Source organism: Corvus kubaryi, unplaced genomic scaffold (assembly GCF_017639235.1).
Source record: "Corvus kubaryi isolate FWS band 111438036 unplaced genomic scaffold, C.kubaryi_AGA036_p1.0 37398, whole genome shotgun sequence".
Lineage (NCBI taxonomy): Eukaryota > Metazoa > Chordata > Aves > Passeriformes > Corvidae > Corvus > Corvus kubaryi.
In genome coordinates this window covers 3,877,107-3,899,047 of record NW_024581137.1, presented here as the reverse complement: position 1 = coordinate 3,899,047, position 21,941 = coordinate 3,877,107, and the positions used below count along the sequence as shown (strand labels likewise).

The following is a 21,941-nucleotide window of genomic DNA, read 5'->3' as shown; positions in this document are numbered from 1 at the left end:
GATCATTTGGAAAATTCCACAGGATAAATCACATAATACATTGATTGCTCTTGCCAAACACAATCCTTTTCATCAATAGAAGTTACATTTTGAAGCAAATGCCTCAAAAAAGGAAATAAATTCTTCACCCATACAGTTTTCTATTTTTTTTTGCTATGGTTCTTTTTCAGACTTACCCAGGCAGTCCTCCAGCTTCCATTACATTAGCTAATGTCACATCATTTGACCAGACATCATATTGCCATTTTCGGAGACCCAGGACCCCGCAAAGCACCCTGCCTGTATGCAATCCAACTCTCATGTTGAGATCAACCTCTGTAGCTTCCGCAACAGATCTGTAATGGAGAGCATCAGAATATTAATATTTAGACAGTGTCTGCTCTTGATTTTCTCTCCTTCTGAAATTAACACAAACACACATATATACATGACCGAATAGAAAGGGTCTTATAAAATGTGAAACGGTATATTCAGGTACTGTTCTCTACTTTCACTAGTTTCAAAGCCCTAATTATAATTTGAAAACAAAAATTTTTCTTGGTTATATTTTAATTGCTGTTGAAGCAAAATCTCAATATTTCTAAATTTCTTGACATTTCTGTGAGAAAAGAGGTACGGAGAGGCACTAGTTGAGAAGGCCAATGTATAAGTAACTATTCCCAATCTACTATGTTCTAATTGGTTCAATTACCCAGTTACCAGAATACAGGACAAAGAAAATAATGAAAGTAATAAATCAGTGTAAGAACAGCAGACTGATTATAAACACTAATATCTTTCCAAAGCTCATGTAAGAGTGGCACAGAAACAACTTGTAACTATGGTCTTGCACCTGTTAATTAAATCTAATGTTCAGAGATTTTCACTGCTTAGTGGGTAAAGGATGAATTAATATGCAAAATTGTTATTAAAAGCATTTTTTTGGTGCTGCAATAAGGAAAGATTCTTCATTTCTGTGAATGAAGGGCATGCTATGACTTGCACCCTGCACAAAGTTGTGAACACTGAAAAGGTACCTTGAATAGTCTTAAATATTACATGTTATGTAATAATACTGTACATAGATCTTTTCAGCTCTTTCTGTTAGGGAAACACCTGGCATTCCACAGTCCATTTGCTGTCCAAAAAGTGATATTATTGCTGAATAAAGGAAACTGACTATTCAGTGTAAGAATTTATTTTCATTAGATTTTTTTAATTTGAATTTTCCAATGCATTTAATAGAAGAAGACTTTAAAATGAGATGCTGGCTATAATTTTTCCTTGAAATTCATTGACCCTTTTTTTTTTTTTCAAGTATCATCCAGGTACACTGGATTTTGCTGAGATGCCTTTAGAAAGACTTTTCAACTCTTTCAGAAGTTATACTTGTTTAAATACAATTAACAGAAAGGTCAGCATAGAACAAGATGTGGGATGTGCATCAAAGATACCTGGCCTCAATTTAAGTAAGAAACTCTTCACCTATGAAGTGCTGAAGTATATACCATGTCAGCCATCACTAATATGAGTAACATGGAGACCTCTTTTTTCCCCATAGGGAATCTGGGCATAACACATTTTTCAGTCATATTTTATGCAATAGCACAGACAGGCTTATGCACAGCTTTCTGAAAGATTAAATATTTCCTTGTCCTATTTCTGCTCACTGCTAGTCAGATCTCCCTTATACAGTATCTGTGCCCAGTCAAGCCTCAAATATGACTTCAAGGAGTCCTAAAAGGATTCTAGTGTTACAAAGCTTTGTTGTGCACACTGTCTGTTTGACAAAGCTTTGAGGAAACGAAAGGACCTAATTACATAAGCCACCTAGTGATAAGTGACCACACTTTGTATCTTCACCTGAGCATATGTTATTGTGTCATTTACAGGTTGACCTTACACCAAGACCATACCTTACAAGCCAAAGCCCTTCAGGATTACACCATGCCTACCTATGTTCTCCTACATAATTAAGTACCTACGTAATAATCTTAATTAATGAACCCACAAGAGTTTGAGTTTCTCTGTTCACAAATGAGTCGGGTTTTTTTGTTGTTGGTTCCCTCCCTCCCTTCTACTCTGTTTAAAAAAGTACATAAAACCTCAGACTAAATGTATGTGGAAAGACGGTGAAATTCAGAGACTGATGAAGTCCACTCCAGGCTTTAACATTACTTTGCCTGACTGGAGGAAATTAAATCTCCTTTTAGAAATTTGAGTAGAATAACGAAAAGTATATGAAAAGAGATGAGCAGAGAAATACAACATGGCTGACCATACTCCTTGTTAAATAAGCTGATCTGTATAATGCACCAATGAACCATAAAGCAGAATCTGAAAAAACTTCATGTTTTGAACTAAAAATTTCCATAAGTAGTCACTTAGTAAAAAATCTAAATTGAGAATGCATTTCTACATCTTCCCCAGAAGCTATGACATGTTTCAGAGATGCTTTCATCGTTACTAAATTTGAGTAGGGAAAAAAGCTCATGAACAGTTCATTAAATTTTTTGAGTTTATCTTGTAGACCTTTGTGCTCTTTATGCAGATAATTTCCATAAATATACCCCACTGAACTATCAAAAATGGGGAATATTAGGTAATACATAAAGAACAGGCTTCAAATATAAATTCAGAGCAGTACAATGATCATATTGCCAAACAACATCAACATTTCTACAATAAAATAACACAAAAATGTCCACTGAGGTATTTTAAATTCTAGATACATTTCTGAGAAAATTTCAGCACTTCACAAACAAGCCAGGAATAGGAAAAAGAAGTTTCTCAAATAAATTATTCATTAGAACTTATTCTCTCAAAGGTTCCTATACTATACTTAAGTTTTCCAACTGTTAACACAAAAGTAGGCCCAGAAAATAATGGAAATAAAAAAAAAATTTCTTTTTAAATCAGTTGTGTTCAGAGTCTATGCAAGTGACTAATAAGACAACCATCTACCCTGACAGCTCTAGTATCCTATAAAGCCTTTAAATTTTAGTTCCCTCCTTAACTACAAATATTTCATGTGCTGATACAAGCCATGAAAGTAATTTAGATCACCTGCAGAACAGATCCAGACCTGTGCTACTGGGCATTTGAGGAGGGAAAGAAAAAAGCTCTGCATGCTATTTCTTTTAATTATTTAGGTCTTTTCTTTCGATCTAAAAATATCTGCAGAAATAAATGTTTCCTGGTTAAAGGCATAGACATGATTTTTGGTTCGATTACATACACTTCCTCAGAGTATTGGTCAGCTGCAGCAGAGCACTAGGAAGAGAGTCAGGGCTGTGAAGGGCTGTTGGCTTGCTTTGGCAGAGGTGCAGGCTGACGAAGCTTTCACCACTGATAGACAGCCTCTTAAAAAGGCAGCTGCTGGTTCTCTCAAAACCTGAGGTCAATTCACTCCTGCCAGTTCAAACATTTCCAGTCCCTGGACTTTTGGATGACCAGGGAAAAGCTTCAACAGTGTTGACATCAGGGAAGTTAATGCTTCTGTATATTTCCTCAGAAAAATATCACACGGGAGGACTTGATATTTCCATTGGACTTACTCAAATTGGCTAGTGTAGTTCCTCTGCCTTTCCTGGTGCTTTGGTCAGCCAATGACCAAACCCATCAAAAGGAGACAGTTCAAGCATCAACCTCCCCAGTGCAAAAATCTCCCCAGGTGCAAATAAGCCCAACTTCCATCTGTGAGGTCTTACATGATGACTGATGGAGTCATTCACATTAGGTGGAGTCATCCATTCGGGATAAAATCACCTATGCGACGCAGAAAATACCAGATAAACCCCACTGGGTTACTCAGTTCTCAAGAAGCAAGGGTTCATGGACAGTTTCCTTCAGACTTCTTCAAAAGCCCACATGCAGCTTCAATCAGAAGGTCAGATGAGACTTATTCTAAAGTAACCCTTCCCCTTCTCACCACAGTATGTGCAGGGTGAACTAAAGCAGTCAGCAGCAGTCATGCTCCTACTGTGCCATGCTTCCTGCTACTACACACTGTCAGTGATGCAGCTAGTGATGCAATTCCCTCTGAGTCAGTACTAAAACGGCATCCTGGCAAGGTGTTAACGGAAGAAGCATCATGAAAATGTACTGTCTGTGTGACAACAGGAATGATCACAGGATTCCATTAAAGTTTTGATAAGTCTGTGAATGTTAACCCGAGTATTTTGACCCAGTCCAAAATCTAGTATTTATATACTGCTCACTCAGAATCTCTCATTTCCAATTGGAAACATTACAGATTATTTCTTGCTCTGCAACATTATTGAATGCAGTTAAGTAAGTGCCTCATTTCACCACATTTCATCTCCTAAGAGGAGTTTCTGGACTGAGCCAAAGAATTGTTTAATACAATTTATATCCATTGATGAAGTGCTGTCTAAGGAAAGACAAGACTATTAAGAATGTATAAAATTTCCCCCATAACACTAGCTTAAACCAGAACTCTAGACAGCTTTTGGAAGAGAGAGGGAGGGAAGAGCTTTGTTAGCAGGGCATAACTTTTCTACATGGCAATTAGCCAACAAATATATCTATTTAGAAGGTAAAACACTGTAGTACATGAGACTGAAACCTTCAAGTGTGGGAATCAATTTAAGTAAGGTGAAGAGAGTACTTGGCCTAACACACTGTTCATAACCAAGGTGAGGACAACAGCCATGTTAGAGAAATACGTGACATATTAGAGGCACTAATGAATATGATCATTTTAATTTTATTGGTAACAAAAAGTTGACAGTCAAAACTCATACAGTAAGAACAACATTGGTGATATCGAACACTTCACTTACTGCCGTGGCACTTTAAGCGACTCTAAAGTAGAACAAACACCTGTCCTGTACTGAGGCATTGACACAACAGCTGCAGAAATTCTTTTGGAATAGAAACAGAATATAACACTATCTGTTTTATCAGTTTTAAGAATAAAAAGCTCCTCCCATAATGATTTTGGTTCTGTTCCCTTGAAGAAAACTTTGAGGAAGGTGGAAGAAATTGTGAAAATTATAATTATTTTATAATACTGTGAAAATTATGTTCTCAGATGATACATTCAGCACCATACTGTAGGAATCTTAAATAATAGTTATGCAGAACATGAAGAGAATGGAATGTATCAGTTTATATGAACACATTCAACTCAGTCCAATCACAGAACCATCAATGAGCCATAGAAGTTTATATTCCTTGATTTTCCGGAAAAAAACCCCACATCTTGTTGATACATAGCTCTGGGACAGACACTTTTGACAAATCTATCACCTGAATCACAGCTGAAGTGATTTTATTTACTTATTTATTTATTTACTTACTTACTTATTTATCCCAGGTAACATGACAAACCTATCACTAGGGATGACAAATTCCAAGCATAAATTTACAGTGCCAAGACCTGAATTCTACAGTAAAGTGAATAGACTTTAAAAAGACTACCAGCTGGCATCCACCTCTGCATGAAAGGGGGAAGTTTAAAAAAAGTGACTTTGTATCTCATGGAACTGATAAACAAAACTTAACAATCATACCAATACAAAATAAAATGCTGCATTCCAACTTCACTGTCAGAAGCTCCTGACTTCTTCTTTTCATTTACTGAATATATCTTAAAACAAATTAATCTGGGGAGTCTATCTTCTAATTTGTTTCTGTGAAGGAGAGAGACTAATTGTGCTTACGCACAAAGAATGCAGAATAGATCCCTAGCCATCCAACAATCCTGAATAAACCTGGAACTCTCTTACAGCCTTGTCTCTTACCCATCTTGCCCTCTCACCATGCTCTTACCACTGACTACACAAAAGACCTAAAATATATGAGTTCTTTAAAAAATAAAATTCTGAAATTGCCAGTTATCTTCTACCACAACCTCTGACTAAACATGTCTAGATAACATGCTACAGCTCATCCACTTAGAATTGCAAAGTTGCTGATGCTGCAAGGGGCCTCTGGAAATCATCTAGACCAATATACTTGCTCAGAGAACAGCCAGCTACAGAAGTTTGCCCAGAACTGTGCCCAGCTGTGTTTTAAATCTCTCCAAGGACACAAATACCACAACTTTTCAGTGGAACCTCTTGAGTATCTGACTACCTCCACAATAAAAAAAGTATTTTCTTCTATTTAAATTGAATTTATTGTATTTTCAGTTTGTGCCCATTTCCTCTCATGCTGGCACTGGATGTCGCTGAGAAAAGTTTGGCTTTGACCTCTTTACTCCCTCCCACTAGGTATTTGTCTGCATTGATAAGAATCCCTCTGAGCCTTCTCTTCTGCAGGCTGAACAGTCCCAGTTCATTCTTTTCTAATTCAACTCCTTTTTCAAGTTTAAATTATCATGTCAGAAGCCAATAAAATATACCCTAAAAAGGGAACATGTTCATTTCTAATTTAGTAAAACTGAAACATTCTAAAGAGGAAAGTTCCAATAGCTATATCAATACCTTATTTGTATACATGAAATAAAGCACAACTAATGAATTAAAGATTAGTGCTGGGTTTAAAAGATGATGAGAGCATCATCCAGGAATTAAAAAAAAAACCAAAAAAACAGACAAACCAAAAGGCTTTTGTAAAATGTGTACAGGACCTGTACATCTAATTATGTTTCTAAAGGTCAGGGCTTTCTTATAAATGGAGTATCCATATACTGCTGAAAGAATAAACATATTCTTGTAGGATTTTATATTATCATAGGCTACCATAAATTATAGAATGAGAGATTACAAAGTATTTTATCAGTTTTACAATGCTTAAAAACGTGATGAACTTGCATTGAATGAGAGGGTGAAAATGAATTAATTTACCCAACTCTTCACACTCTGTGAGATTTTGTAGTATGTTTAGCAAATGAAAAGGAGAAGTGAGCAATACAATAGTGAAGAAATTTTCCATCTTTATCCTTTCCCTCCTATGTAATGAAATAGATCTCCAGCTTTGGCTAAAAGCTCATTCACAGTTCTCTCATACCCATATTTTTTGCCTCGGCAAAATAATGATCAATGTAGAGCTATCAAGCATAAAAAAAAAATCTGAGCAGCAAAGTGAATTCCACATTACATTTCTGAAAAGTAGAATAAATGAAAGGTTTAAACATTACATTAAAAAGGAGTAATCAGCAGGCTATGATTTTGAGACTACAAAGAGATATACAACAGGCATACATCAGGACTGGTTTTGAGTTTACATACTGGTGTGCGAAATGAGCAGTGTTTATCACTGCAAAACAAGAAACTTGACTATTTTCACTGTGGCGATAGGGTATATTTTGTTATTTCCCATTATCTTTCTGCCACCTATTCAGTACATGTGTATGCCTCTACATACTCAATTTGCACACTTACTCCTTACAGTGATTAAATGGAGTGGTAAATCAATTATCTAGAATGGCTGTTCCTGAAATCAGTGTCCTGTGGCCTGAATGCAAGAGTGTGACTTGCCAGGTGAGCAGTGCTAGCAGACACTGCTGTTTCTCTAAGAGCACACTTCCGGAACACCACATAGGAGTTGTTGCAGCACTCCTGTCTGGGTTCACCATGCATGGTACTTACGTGATGGTGTCAATCATATCCAGTCCCATTTCAACACAGCAATGGGCATGATCTGTTTTGGGCTGGGTCAATCCTGATACACAGTAGTAACAGTCCCCTAGGATTTTTATTCTTCTGCAATGATTTTCCTTTCATAAAAACAGAATAGGAAAATTTTTACTATTTATATAAATATTCCAATATTAACAGGGTAAAATCTTCTGCATATCTAAATTGCAATAAAGAGAATCTTTCTCTGATCAAATGAGGTAATTTACAGTTAATGAAATCTGGGTTCCCTGTACACAACAGCTGACACCACATTTGTTTATTTATTTATAAATATATACATATATACTAGACATCAGCCCTGCATTGCTCAACACACATGGGTTAATGCTGCTTAAAGCTGTAGTCCTGAACAAATGTTATTGCCTTGCCCGCATGCTAGGTTACTATGAATTCAAGATTCACAATGAGACTTCATTTCTGTATGAACCCAAACCAAAAGACTGAAGCCAAACCACTACTGTATATTGGGAAATGTTTGCATTCTGAGAAACTTTTGCTTCAAATTCAGTTCCAATTCACCAGGAAAGATTACTTATTTATCTGTGAAAGTACACACATTTTGCATTACCTATTCATAAATCACAGCATGATCAGTATGACAGACTTGCAGACAAGAAGCTAGTCAGTTTGCATTACAATCAAATTTATCTCCTGTTTGCATGAAGTTTAATTTCTACAGCCAAAGAGTTCTGGCTAAAACTCTCCCATTTAAAAAAAACCCCAAAATGATGGCATGCAATAATTGCTAAATCCGTCTGAGCAGAAAGTTCATTTCTAAACAGAGAGCACATAACAAAATGCCTCTAAAAAAACAGTACCTTTAACTAATAAACTATGAGGAGACACTAAGAGATGATGGTATCTTTTGTAACTAGACTATGGCAATTTCTACCCATTTAGAGTTTGGCACAGAAAAGTAAATAACCTGATTAAATGAATCCAATTTACAAAGCTGGGATTATGCCAGCAAGCACCATGAAAAATTAACTGTTGTGAACATGATGGGAGATGATTCACTAAAGTCTGATTAATTCCCCAGCAGTGTGCAATATAGACTTGACTTCAGCAACACAGAAAGGGGAAAAAAAAGAGAGGGTGGTGGTGATGGAATTGAAAATTTCTGCAAAAAAAAAATCTAATAATAGAATCATACTTATTCAGCTTCTCACACAAGCATGTTTTCATCCAGTCTCCTGCCTATAAGAATTAAAACCTTCCTGAGTTGACCACATTCTCCACATGATTACCCACAATCCAGTTCACATGCAGAAGCAATGATTATGCCTACGGTGATGCTTTTCTCTCTGACATATCACCATTTATACCAGCATTTGGGGCTTGTTGTTACACACTCTTCCTGCTGCAGGCATTTCCATGTCTCTCTTCTTTGTAAATGGTACTCAGTATTGAACAAATACTATAAAATGAGATTTACCTCTGTTCATGCATGGAAGAAGGCACTATTTGGGAAAGTTGGTTTGTGTACTTCTTTTTATAAATTAAGCAGCAAATTCAGATCTCAAATCAAACAAGAGAGCTGTCTTTTTGGGTATGCTTAAATAGTTGTGACAACTTATTACAGCTGGTGGTGGGGTCCGAGGCTGTGACCCAGGAAGAGATGACCGGTCCAGGGAGATGGTCCCGAAAGGAATCGCCTGCCCGAGGCCCGGTGTCTTCCTCTCAGCTGCTGGCAGAGGAGCCCTTGCAGAAGCTGTCAGCTCTTTACTGATATCAGCTTGTGATTTCAGCTCAGCTCTGCAGGGCTGCCTCTAGACCAAACCAGACCAGAGAGAGACGAGAAGACCCGTATGGCTGGTTCCGCACGAAGGTAGCTTTATTGTGGGTCCCCTCCGGCGAAGGGAAGGCCAGGGATGAGCTCTCTCCCCACAGAGGTGAACTGGTCTTCTTTTATAGGGATACAGGGGATCAGCAAGGAGACCAATGGATTACAGAGGGTCTGGGATAGACCAATGGGTTACAGAATGATCTGCATAGGGCCCCCCAAAGGATTGTGGGTCTACTTTTCCTCACCATGACTCAAAGTCCTTTCCAGGGAGTCCTGCTGGGCGGTTGCAAAATCTCTTATCTCAGCAGACATCCCTCCAGGGCAGTGGCTGGGCATACCCCACAACAACTTAACATTTCGTCTACTGTACCACAGGATTTTAAATATACCCCTAATTATCATTGCTAATATATACTTCCATGAATACAAGCATAATTCTTTCTGGAGGATTATCACCAGGGCCCTAACAGTATTCCCACAGCCTATAGCCAAAAATGCCTCACCAATTTTACTCAGACTCTTTTTTGAAATCCTTGGTTAAATGCTACTATATAAGTAAAATAATTATTGATGCACACAGTAATACGCAGATCTCAAAATTGACCTTGACACAGAACAGTCTGTTTAATTCAAGGTTTTTGGACAGAAATCAGTACATTTTTTAATGGAAACCACAAAGTTTTTTACTAGATACCACTAGATTATACTGTCAAAAAAAGACCTCCCCCCCCCCCCCCCCCCCCAATTCTGGACAGATCTTGAAGCACTAGAGAGTTCTCAGTAGTTAAAGCTGAAGCCTGCTTTCCAAAATAAATTCAGTTTTGACACTTCAAAATCTCCTATAAGACCTTCTTCATCTTCAAATTTGTTATGTAGGATTTGTGGCCAAGCAATGTCTATTTGACTCTTAGAAAAACTATTCAGAAAAGCCATTTCAGTAATCTGGGGTGAAAAATACGTATGTGTTAATCAATCAGTGATCTCTCCTATTAATGTCTACCTCAAAAATGGCTTATTTCTAATGACTTGATAACAGCCTGGTAGACAGCTTAAAAAAGAAAAACAAAACAAAACAAAACAGAGTTTACTCCATTCTGAGTCAATTTCCTATTTGTGCAGGAGAAAAACAAAAGAAGAATAAAAAAAAGTACAACAGTATTTTCTGGAGAGATATTTATCTAGATGGGATACATATGGCTAAATCGCCTGCTGTTTTTGAAATCACCAGTCTGTTTATTCCTTATCAGATATTATCCTCACTGTCCTATTTATCATTAATATACAGTAATCTTCAGAAAAATGGTTTGTTTTATTTTTCTTGACATGTGAGGTAGACTTCCAGGAAAGACCCACAGTACAGCTTTGAAAAAGCAATCTTTTTAAGGACGGATAAAACAGAAAATTAATAAAACAACACCCTTCTCTTTGTTTTGTTTCCTCAGCAACTTCCAAAAAATCCTTCTCTCATCAATATTTTTCACATTTGTGACACTGATGAATTCATGTGTGATAGTTACAAATTCCAGTCACAACTGATACAAGCAATGTCTGTTTAGAAACAACAGATAATTTGGTTTTATGCACATGATAAAAAGCACTAGAGAGTGCCAGTACTACATTAGCCAGGCAGCTCACCCTCTTGGGGCACCTTACTAGGAGGTTTCCAAGTGGATCTGCAGAAATCCCTCTGGCACAACTGTCAGTAACAGGGTCAGTCAGTGTGTAGTGGAAGCCCAACTCAGAAAGCAGAGGACACTTCAAAGTTACTAAGAGCTTTCTTCACACATTCAGAAAAGCACTTCATAAAGCAGTTTATTCTATCTATCTGTTATGTAAAACTGTGGGGGGGGAGGGACACTTGTTTCAAACAGCTCTGGGATTTTGTTGTTGTTGTAGTTCTTTATTTAATGCGTTTTGCATAAAGAGTAAAGTCTGTCAACTCAGACTGAAAATTCAGAGCATTAACTCCACATTCTTGTAGAATACAAGACAAATGTTTGATATACCCAGGATAAGGTTATTTTTTAATAAAAAGGGAAAAGATTTTACGGTTCGTAAAAAAATTTTATACATAAATATATATATATATACACTTATATATGATGTCTAAAAGAAATATTAAAGAAGCTGCCAAACTTCTCCCAGCAGAACCCATAAGAATGACAGTCAGATGCTCTCTAGAACAAAGAGATTGTACCAAGTAAGTGCAAAGTCTTTTAAAGGAGGATCTTTTTCACATGTCAGATTGCAACAATCCTTATTGTCACTGCTGGAACTTTGCTTGTTTTTATTAAAAGGCTATCCAAGTAAGTAATTGTTTTGTGAATAGATCCAAAATCAGAATCAACTTTTGTTGCTTGGAACTCTGTCTGGTAGGAGAAGACTTTCTTTAAAGCTTTTATTTATTTTGGAGTTGGCAGATGCTAATGCCAGAATGAGTCCCTGCTCTTCCTTCTGTCACTGCAATGATCCATGTATTTGTACACAGTTATGTGTCACCATGGTATGTGGTACCTATAAAAGTGAGCCACAAAAGAAGGTCAGATAGACTACAACTTTAAAACGCAAGATTTTAAAAACTTAAAACATTGAGCTGTCTCTTGTAACTCCATTGACTGCAGTGGAATTGCAGCAAGGCTGAGTCCGACCCTGTGTGATTTAATTGCAATATATTTTATGCTTATTATATTCATCCATTTCTTTGTCTGCAAGTCTGAAAGCAACCTGATCTGCAGGTGTGCTTGTCAGACTTTTATTGTCCTAACCTACTGGAATCACATCTATGAGTCGGCAGGACTTTAACTATCCATAAATTAGAAAGACGCATTTTTGCCATTCCTAATAAAAACTGCATCATCTAAGGTTCAAAAAGTTTCTTTACCATATCCAGCCAACTTGGATTTGGTTATACTTTGCAGAGTAAGAGAAAGGATTAATAAGGCCTACAAAAAAATGCATAAGTAGTGTTTCCCATTTCCCCCAACTCAGACCCTACCAGTCTTGCACTCCCTCATAATGCTATGGACTTTAAAAATAGTAACACTTATTTTGCTTAGCCTACATAAATGGGAACAGGAGTTTGATCACTACCTACAGTACTTAGTTATTGCAAAGTTAGAGTCTTAGAGAAAAAAAAAGAAAATAGGAAAAAAAAAAGGAAAATAGAAAACCAAAGCCCATACATGTTCAGGTTCAGTTATTTAAATGTTGGGGCAAAAGGCAGGAGATTTATTAGGCCTGGACTTAGAGATGGCTTTATGGTTTCAGGGCAAGGCTTTGACACTCTCATTATACATCAACCTTCAGCTATAGTGAGATCTCTGGATATTTCCTGGGCATAGCTGCAAATCAGTGCAGGAGCAGCACTGCATGCAGCAGAAGAGTGGAATGAGATGGATGCTCTGGCAGCAGAGAAAACAGTTCTGGAGCTCAAAACCCCTTCATTGCCTGAATCTGTGGGGGAAAAAATTGACTACTCCCTGAAAAAAAATTTGTTCGCTCAATATTCACATATTGAAGAGAAGTCTTGGATAGAGGAAAACCACTAAATGCAAATTTCTGATGGCTCAGTTTTCACTGAAGTAGAATTAACTCTGGCGCAAAGTGGTGAACTATGAGGGCTGAAGAAGGAACACAGATTAATCTTCTAGCTCTGCTGTCAAGAACCTCATCTTTGGGACCAGGCAGTGCCACACAGGGGCATGGTCACCTTCCCTTACAGATGTTGAACTAGACAAAAGGAATATTAGTAAGTCTCAGGAAAGGACCCTTCATGGAAGTATTTGTGGGTTTTTTTCCCTTCATATTTGTCTTCTCTTTTTCTTTCTTCTTGGATTATCAGTCACTTTCATTTGGAAAGCCCTGATCCAACAGCTTGCTTTGTTGGAGGAATCCTCTGGATTGTTTTTAACAGGTAAGCAGAGGGGATCAAATTTTCAGTCCATATTAATCAGCATGGCATTATGCATTACCACTGCATCTTATTTCCAGTGTGTATAGCGTGTGCAGCATATTTAACATTTATAGCACTTTCTGCCAAAATGCTATTAATCTCAGTAGAAAATTGGATTAGAAAGCTTTGAATCACTCTAGAATTTATCATTTACGACAGATGTGTGTGCAGATGCAAAAGACTTACAGAAAGAATTGTATCTTCTGCTATATCATCTGAAGATGAAATTATGTCTCTATTCAAGTTCATTACAGTTGTTTACTAGATTGGAACAAAGTCATAAAAGCCTATATATTAGCTATCGTACTGTATAGCTATATGCCTCCAACCATATATATGTGCATATTTGCATATATGACATGCAGAGACACAGTTCTGCAAATTTACCTACACCCTCTTGCATATATACACAGAATATGGGATAAAGGCAAATTTTAATATTCATTCTCTGCAGTACTAATCAAAGCAGCTCAGCCTGAGAGTTGTGGGCCAGATACCAGTTTTGAGCGCCCCCTTTTCAAAGATTTGAATACAGACTGGTCTAAGATATCTGGTTGGTGATACCCATTTGTGGCTTTACAAATCCACTCCCTCTTTTAACCAGAGATATAGTGACTGTCTTACTGCTCCAAGTGCCTTTGGAAGAACATACTACAGTGTTCGGCTGTTAAGGAAATGGTGAAGGACAAATCACCCTCTTTCAAGGTCATAAAAGAAAAGGCGGTGAATCGGATTGTGTTAGTTGGAAGACTGCGTAACGTAACTCAGCAATGCCATACTAAGTTATTAAGTTCAGTGCATGATGACAGGAAGAGATTCTTTGTAAGTAATCAGTTTACATTTTTTGACATTTACACTTTCTTAATATATTTCAGTCCCTTCTAAAATTAAGTGAAACATAAAAAAAATCCTATTTTTTTCCCTCAGCTGTAACTGTTTTGTGCATCAAAGCACTTTAGAGGAAAAAAAAAAGGGATAGCATTCCATGGAAAGTACAACCAAGTGAATGTCCCCTAGACTGTAGCAGTATTCCCAAAAGACACAGCTAGGTGCAGAAAAAGATGAAAATGTGGGTTTAGATTGACATGAAAAACTCTTTAGAAATCTACCTCGATACCCCTTTAAAACTTTTAGTTTAAAACCCTTTGTCCCACAGACCCTGGTAAAGTCCTTGCTGACTTTTTTATAAGCCCCCTTTTATATACTGAAAGGCTGCAGTAAGATCTCCCTGGAGCCTTCTTCTCCAGGCAACCCCCTCAGTCTTTCTTCACAGGAGAGATGCTCCAGCCCTCTGATCATTTTTGTTACTGTCTTCTGGACCCACTCTAAGAGATCCAGGTCTCTCTTGTGCTGAGAGCCCCAAAGCCAGATGCAGTTTACTCACACCACCTGCAGCTTTCACTAATGATGGACAATAATTTCACTTATCATATTGCTTTTCTTTTCAGTAAAACAAAAGAGATCTACCAACATGGCTTCTCTGTGTAGCATCCAAATCTATTTTAATAAAAATTTTGAATGTGGGCCACAATGTGAGAAATTATTGAAGCCATCTTCTGAGATAAACTTCATAATCAAATCCTAAGTATAATGAAGTGACATGGCCATTACCACCAGCTCTATTACATTGCAGTGTGCCAATAGTGACAATACACTTAGGAAAACTGTCCAGCCCATTAGAAAATTCCACTGAACCCTGTCAATTACTATGTACATATTTCACAATTTTTTCCCCAGGTTTTGAAGTGTGGATTTAAAAATTGAAACAACTATTATAATAACCTTTTAATGAAATAAATCCTGCAAATAGTAACTTTATAACTTACATTAGCTCTTGTACATCTGCTAGTCCCAGCATAAAAAGCCTTGAGAAAGAGCTAACTGCAATACTCCATAGAGTTCAATTTAGCAGAATAATGGAGACATTGCAGTAAGAGTTAGTACAGACTTAAAAAGAAGAGCTTTTACAGTGGCAGAAAATACAAAAGGAAAACAAAGGTGGTTATAGTATGCAAGTGCCACAGAAAATCACTTGATAGGCTCTGATTGAGGAAAGCCGGCCATCTCCAGATGAGCATTTGTAAGCTTTTAATTTAGTAATGTGTTTGTGAACTCATTACAAATTACCTACCATCATGGGAGCCATGTTATGCATGAACAAATGTAGAATTATTCAGGATAGCAATAAAAAGGATGACATTTGTTTCAAACGCTTTCCCTCAATTTTATTTGCAATGATATATGCTGACCTAAAATGACCTACTGCTTCTTGGCCTAACTTTTCTCTACATTCTCATTCTTACAATAAATTCTTTCCCTACTTCATATGGAGTGTGATTTTACAAAACTAGAACATGAAAATTTTAGTTCCAGAGAGTGAAAACCTATTTAACAGTCATATACATTAATTTACTTGGAAATGTAAAAGGGTTTTAGCAAGAATGTTTTACACAATCATCATGATTGACACACAAGCTTGTCTCCTTCCTAGGTTTTATTAAGTATCCTTTCAGATTCTGTCTTTTTACGAAGATTTATTCCGGGAGAACCAAGCCTAAAATAAATACACTATAAAATGCTGAAAAATTAAGCTCTAAATTTCAAGAAATGGTTATTTTTCCAGATTCCAGAAATACTTTTCTCTATGCTAACTGCACAACAGGTCAAAACAACAAGTGTCAGTACATAGGCCCACACTTCAAGAACCTGAAGCTGATTGGAACAATCCAATACAGTCCTGTACAAAGATGCAAACTTCAGATTTGCAGCATGAAAACTCAGGAAGTATTTGGTGATTTACCACAAATTATGACAAGAATTGTGACAAAGAATTAGCATACCAAACACAGTATCCTCTTACCTAAAATATGCTGTAAAATAGGCAAGACCTACTCTCTGGGGTACTTGCCCATTTATATGTTCCTACAATACTTAAAGTGTGTAGTGTTAATTTTTTCCCTAGAAAACTGTCCCCAGACACTTACTTTAGCTTCACTCCACGCACACATCATTATTCCCAGATCCTATAGAGTCACAGACCACTTTCATTTAAGAAAGTTTACTTCCTTAGGTCTCTCTAGGAGACCTATCCAAATGGCTGTTCAGAACTGGGTTTCAACTTATGTGGTGATCTTCCTCAGTGAGATCCTGTGTCTGTGCTGACTCTCAAGGGGAATTGAGGAGACAAGTCTCCTTAAAATTAGCCTTTATAAATATCCATCCCCACAATGCACACCAATTTTCACAAATAAGGGTTACATGCTGTAAGTTTATACCTATGTTTTCCAGCACTAATTTTCCCATGTTAACCATTCAAAAAAACTTAATTTATTTTATATTTTAAAAATGCATCATAATTATCACAATATAAACTAAAAGCATTCTATAGATGCAATATAAACAGTTTTTTAGAGTGATTACTTCTAGGAAAATCTAGTTCAAAGCTCAGCAAAGAACTGACTGTTCTTGACACAGTTAAAAAACACAAGCTGATTAAAAATATTATCTACTGATTCTTTGTCTAAGGCTCAGAAACAATGTTTTTTAGTTCAGTGTATTTGAGCTTGAAGTGGTAGAAGGATCAACTTCAGTAATGTTGAAATACGAAATATGCAAAGTAAAAATTGTTAAATGTTAAGAAGGCAATCAGGGAAGGATACTAAATTAAAATGAAAAAAAATAATAATAGACTCAGCCTGACAAAGCCTGGAGGTACACATAACTGTAAATGGAAAGAACAAGGAATTGGTGCGTATTGGTCTACCTAATAGATGAGATACCAAAAGTGGCATGAAAAAATAAGAACTTTCATTCAGAATATTAAAATCCTCTTCTAGTGATGTCCTTTGGAAAGCATCTAAAATTCTTTCATCCTTGTCAGCTTGTAAATGAAAAGTCTTTGAAGTACAAGATGAAGAAAGATGGATGCTGAAAGAGAAATATCTGAATCTCTGAAGAAAAATAATTAATTCTCCATGTAGATTAGATGCAGGAAGTATGTGAGAAAAAAATCTACCAAAGAAAAAGCAATTAAAGAAAATAGAAACTTCTCTAAAAATCAAACCTGTTTCATTAAAATGCAGGATGCTGTAGAATTGCCTCCTCTTTTCTATTAAGATGACACATTACAAGTAAAATATTTGGGACATGTCTAAACTGCCTCAAAATATAATAGAACTTTGACCATGACAGCATAATGCAAATGATTATATCTCATTAAAATCTGTCACTCTTACAAGTAAGCTGAAGAATGACAAACTGAAATCTAGCTATAGTATCAAAGGTTAATTTCAAGGCATCTGAAGACCTCATTCAAAGATCAGTTGCTTGAAGCATATATTGATAATATGTAATGCAGAATGACTATCAGCAGGGCTAAATCTGAGACTGCACAAAGCTACTCTTGTTTAATGGAAGGAAACCAAAAAACTTCAAAGTAACAGCTAGAACTAGGTAAACTAAGCCTGAGCAGCAGATAAAATACAATAGAAATCCATCCTTTTGAGTTGAACTATTCATCAGCCTTACGAGAAACGTCACCAATGTTATGTTCAGGAAGGTGGCTTGTTATTGTTATGTCCCAAGGGAACCCTTGCATGGACAAACTTACCCAAAATGCTTATATCAGGGTGCCTAAAGACAGTGACATTACAAAACTTCAGTAACCAGACATACAAATGAACCCCAAGGCATTCATAACAGCACCTTCCCGTGTGGATTCTCCGATGTCTGTCTAGGATGAAGTCACACTCCTGCAAGGATACTAATAAGACACTCATTTTTGTTTATATTTTTGAGACTCACATTCCTTTCTTCAAAGTGACTGAAGTCGGCCTTAGGACTCAAAAAGTTATTGAGGAGACCACAAAATTCTACATGAAATATGATTACCTAAGATTGTTTCTTTAAGAAACCAAACAGTGCTATTGTGAAAAAGAAAACAGAAATCATGCCACCATTTTCAGGGAGCATCTGGACAATGCTCTTAGTTATATGGTTTACTTTCAGGTAGTACTGCAAGGAGCAGGGCTTTTGGTTTTTTATGGGTCCCTGCCAACTCAAGATATTTTATGATTCTATGATTTTAAATACTGCATTTGACCGTCTCTTCACTAGCACTCTTCTCAAAGTGATTTGCAAGGCAAAATTATGTGTGCAAGATAAGTGTTTAAAAAACACTTTTTCTGGAGGTGAATAGACATGAAAGGACATGATAAAAGTACAAGTTAATTCTACGAGGGAGTAGTAAGATCAGAATATTTTTCCCCCTATTAAAAGAATGCTAAAATACATTTTGAAAGGAATTGAATAGCTTTATATTGAAACCTAAGGTTCGCCTTCAGAACTCCCTGTCATGAGTTGTAACTATATCTAAAGCTATTGTGATTTTTAAAAAGATGTAGCGTTTCAAAGAGAGAAAAACTATGTGCCTTACAGAAAAAAAAAGAATCCAAAGAAACAGCATATGGAAAGAGAAATAACTAATGTAAAAAGCATAAACCAGCCTCTAAATGTCAGAAGGACAAATTTTAGTAGAACTGTACTATCAAAAAGCAAAGACTCACTATTCCTACAATGTGTCAATGTGCCAAAATACCAAGGTTCATCTTGAGGCTCCCAGCAAATATATGCTGCCTTATACTTACTACATTTTCTACAGTGGTGACAGGGATTCTTTTAAAGTACTACATTTTTAAGACAGGGCAATTGTTTCAACAAGGCTAGTCATAAACTGCACCTTCCAGTTGACATTGCTTCCCAAGAAACAGCAGCACACAAACAGCAGCACACAACATGCACACTCACTTTAGTAGTCACAGTAACCTATTACTATATATTTAGTAGTCACACAGTAACCTATTACTGTTACACTCTTCTTTAAAGTCTCTACAATTTCCTCCTTAATCATTCTGAAGACTCAAGCACAGCAGTTTTAAAATCAGCCCAGTCCTCTGTTTTGACCTAATAATGAATAGCTTAGAAGCTGCTTTATCCAAGAGATCAGAATACTTCTGAAAAACTGTATTTCTCAACACATTTCTCTGACTGCAGGAGACACAATTACAAGTCTCCCTTAATCACATCACAAGGCACTAAGGAAAGCTTGTATGTCTGTCCTTAATCACACACAGTGAAGTGCAATCTGAACTAGAAGTACCCCTAAGTAGCAAATCTTCCTCACATAGCTGAAAGAAACCATGAGGGTTTTTTTCATATTTGGAAAAAGAATCCTTGCAGGCTGAAAAGAAAAACTAAGGCTTTTTTGTTCTTCTGCTATCTCCAAACTGCTTCTTCTGTGACCAACAACCAACCTTGCACTAAAGGTGGTTGGCTGGCATCTGCCTGGTACCTGCCTTATGGTATCACTGACACCTCCAGTTGGCAGCACGTGGCCACTGCTTGATGCCTTAGGTTTTAGCTTTTATATTTTTCAAATCCTGTAGTGCTTAGTATGTAACTCTGAAGTTTCCTGTGGCCTGTTAACTACTGTTCTCTCATGGTAGTTAGGTATAACAAGCCTCTCCAAGCCTGCTCTCCAAGGATACCCAGATTGTCCTAGGCCCAAAATGTGTAAACTCACATCTTAAGAAGGGGGGGGGGTAAACTTGGGGTAATTACATAATGAAGTTTTAACTGGAGAATTGATCCTGATATGCAAATGAACCAAACTTATAAAAGTGTGAAGAACTCATGACCTGGGGTCCATCTTGGGTGTAGCCTTTGGCTTGCCCAGGGTGTACCTTTGAAGGCCCTTCAAATAAGTACCTACCTTTATTCCCTTATTCTTTTCTAGTCTCTGTTTTTAGGTAGCCATCTCAGGCATAAGCTAAGGGAGCAAGCATGGCAGGGTAGCCATGTTCCTGGCTTCAGTGCCATGACACATCACAGGCTTATGTATTTCTGTGTGCACACAAGTGATCTCATGTTATATTACAGTACTTCCACGTTATTACATGGCTATGTATTTCATGGCTATGAAGACTCCACAAACGACAGCATTATAAGTTTTAAAAGAGCTTATTAGATGTCTGGTTGACATATAATGGATTAAATTCAGTAATGAAATTAAAATGAAATCAAAGTAAGGAAGATATTTGAACTTCTTAAGCCATTTAAGCTCTTGCAAATGACTATCTTAATGGAAGTCCATTTTTAATTCTAAGGCATAATCTATGAAGTACTCTGGACTGGGGACTTGTGCTCTCTATGAATCACTGTCAGTAGTTCCAGAAATGAATTGGTTACACAAATTCGTGCCAAAACCCTGTAGAATTCTGTTGCATCTCTACTAAGCATCTAAGTTAATCTTCTATTTTTCTTGGAAAAAAGGAAACACACAAGTTTTTTTCTGTTATGACTTGAACATCTAGTGCAAATCAGAACATAGCACCCAATCAAAGAACCCATTTAACTAAGAATAGGTCTTTCTCAACCCTAGCATCTTGTGGAGCAGAAGGTTTCTTTCTCCTTGGGGTCCTTGAAAGCTGTTTCCAAGAGGGAGATTTAGATGCAAAATATCCACATGCTTTAGATCTCTCATGTGGAAGACTGCATCAAGGAGAATTGAATTTGGACTGAAAAAATGTGGATGCTGTTTAAGTTGAGGGCCTAAACAAGTATTTTCTTTAGGCTGATGCACAGAATCTGAAGACTAAAATAGCTAGACAGTGGAGGAGCATAATTTATGTGGAAGTGTTACTTCTCAGCTATGAAGTTTTTAAGGACAGCTGGCAAGTAAGATAGATTTGATGAAGTTCTGTTTTGTTCCTGGGAAAACACATTTTCAGCATCTTGTTAAATGTAATTTGAAACAAGATGTGTGACTTTTTCTGGCACAGCAATTCCTCTCATTTCCCATCAAATGGTTCTTGTCAAATTAGGCTGCTTGGAGTTATAGGCAAGGAACATTTCTCTCATTTTCTCTTCCTTGGGGAATCTAGCACAATATAAGTGCAACAACCAAAACATAGGCATCAGTTTATGATATGGATCCTATTTTGCCTACAATAACCTCTCTGAAAAGCTACCATCATTTCTGTATTAAGGAGTGCTCTCTGTGAAGAATGAGTTTTACTCTCTAGCTTCCTATTATCACAGAAAGTTTTATGCCACACTGCCAATATTCATGTTTTCCATTGTTCAGATTTTTTTTCCCATGAAGGATAGAAATGTAAACATTGAAAAATTTTCTTTGTTTTGTGCAAACAAAACCAATGAAGAACACTGATGGACTGCATGAACGGGGAAGAAAAGCATACTTAAAAATGGCACTTACACTTCTTTCCTAAACAACTAAAAGAGATTGTTTTTTCTCTAGAATATTAATAAAAGATTGAAGTTTTAGAAATTCATTACATGTGGGGCTAAATCAGTCTATTACAGATTTCTAACGTGTAACTCATGCATCATTTTTCAGAAGGAAATGTAAATTAAATTGAAGTAACAGTGTTGTACTTACTGTAGCTAATTCATCAAATTTTCCAAAAAGCTCATTCAGCAGCTTCACCAGCTCTTGGGCAGTACACTGTGATGCCAGACTAGTGAACCCCACAATGTCTGCAAACAAAATGCTGTAAAGAAGGAAAAGCACAGATAAATCAGTAGAGACGATATC

The 21,941-nt window shown here is 36.8% G+C and overlaps 1 protein-coding gene across 3 annotated transcripts in view; it reads right to left on the bottom strand.

Moving 5' to 3' along the window:
- The window catches only part of ADCY1 (adenylate cyclase 1), a 160,510-nt gene that overhangs the window by 62,793 nt on the left and 75,776 nt on the right, over window positions 1-21,941 (bottom strand). For all 3 annotated transcript variants that reach the window (XM_042043119.1, XM_042043120.1, XM_042043121.1), the window contains 3 exons: window positions 21,786-21,897; window positions 7,539-7,666; window positions 177-335 (listed from right to left, as the gene is read on the bottom strand). In XM_042043119.1, the coding sequence (XP_041899053.1) occupies window positions 177-335; window positions 7,539-7,666; window positions 21,786-21,897 (399 nt within the window). The remainder of the gene's footprint in view (window positions 1-176; window positions 336-7,538; window positions 7,667-21,785; window positions 21,898-21,941) is intronic.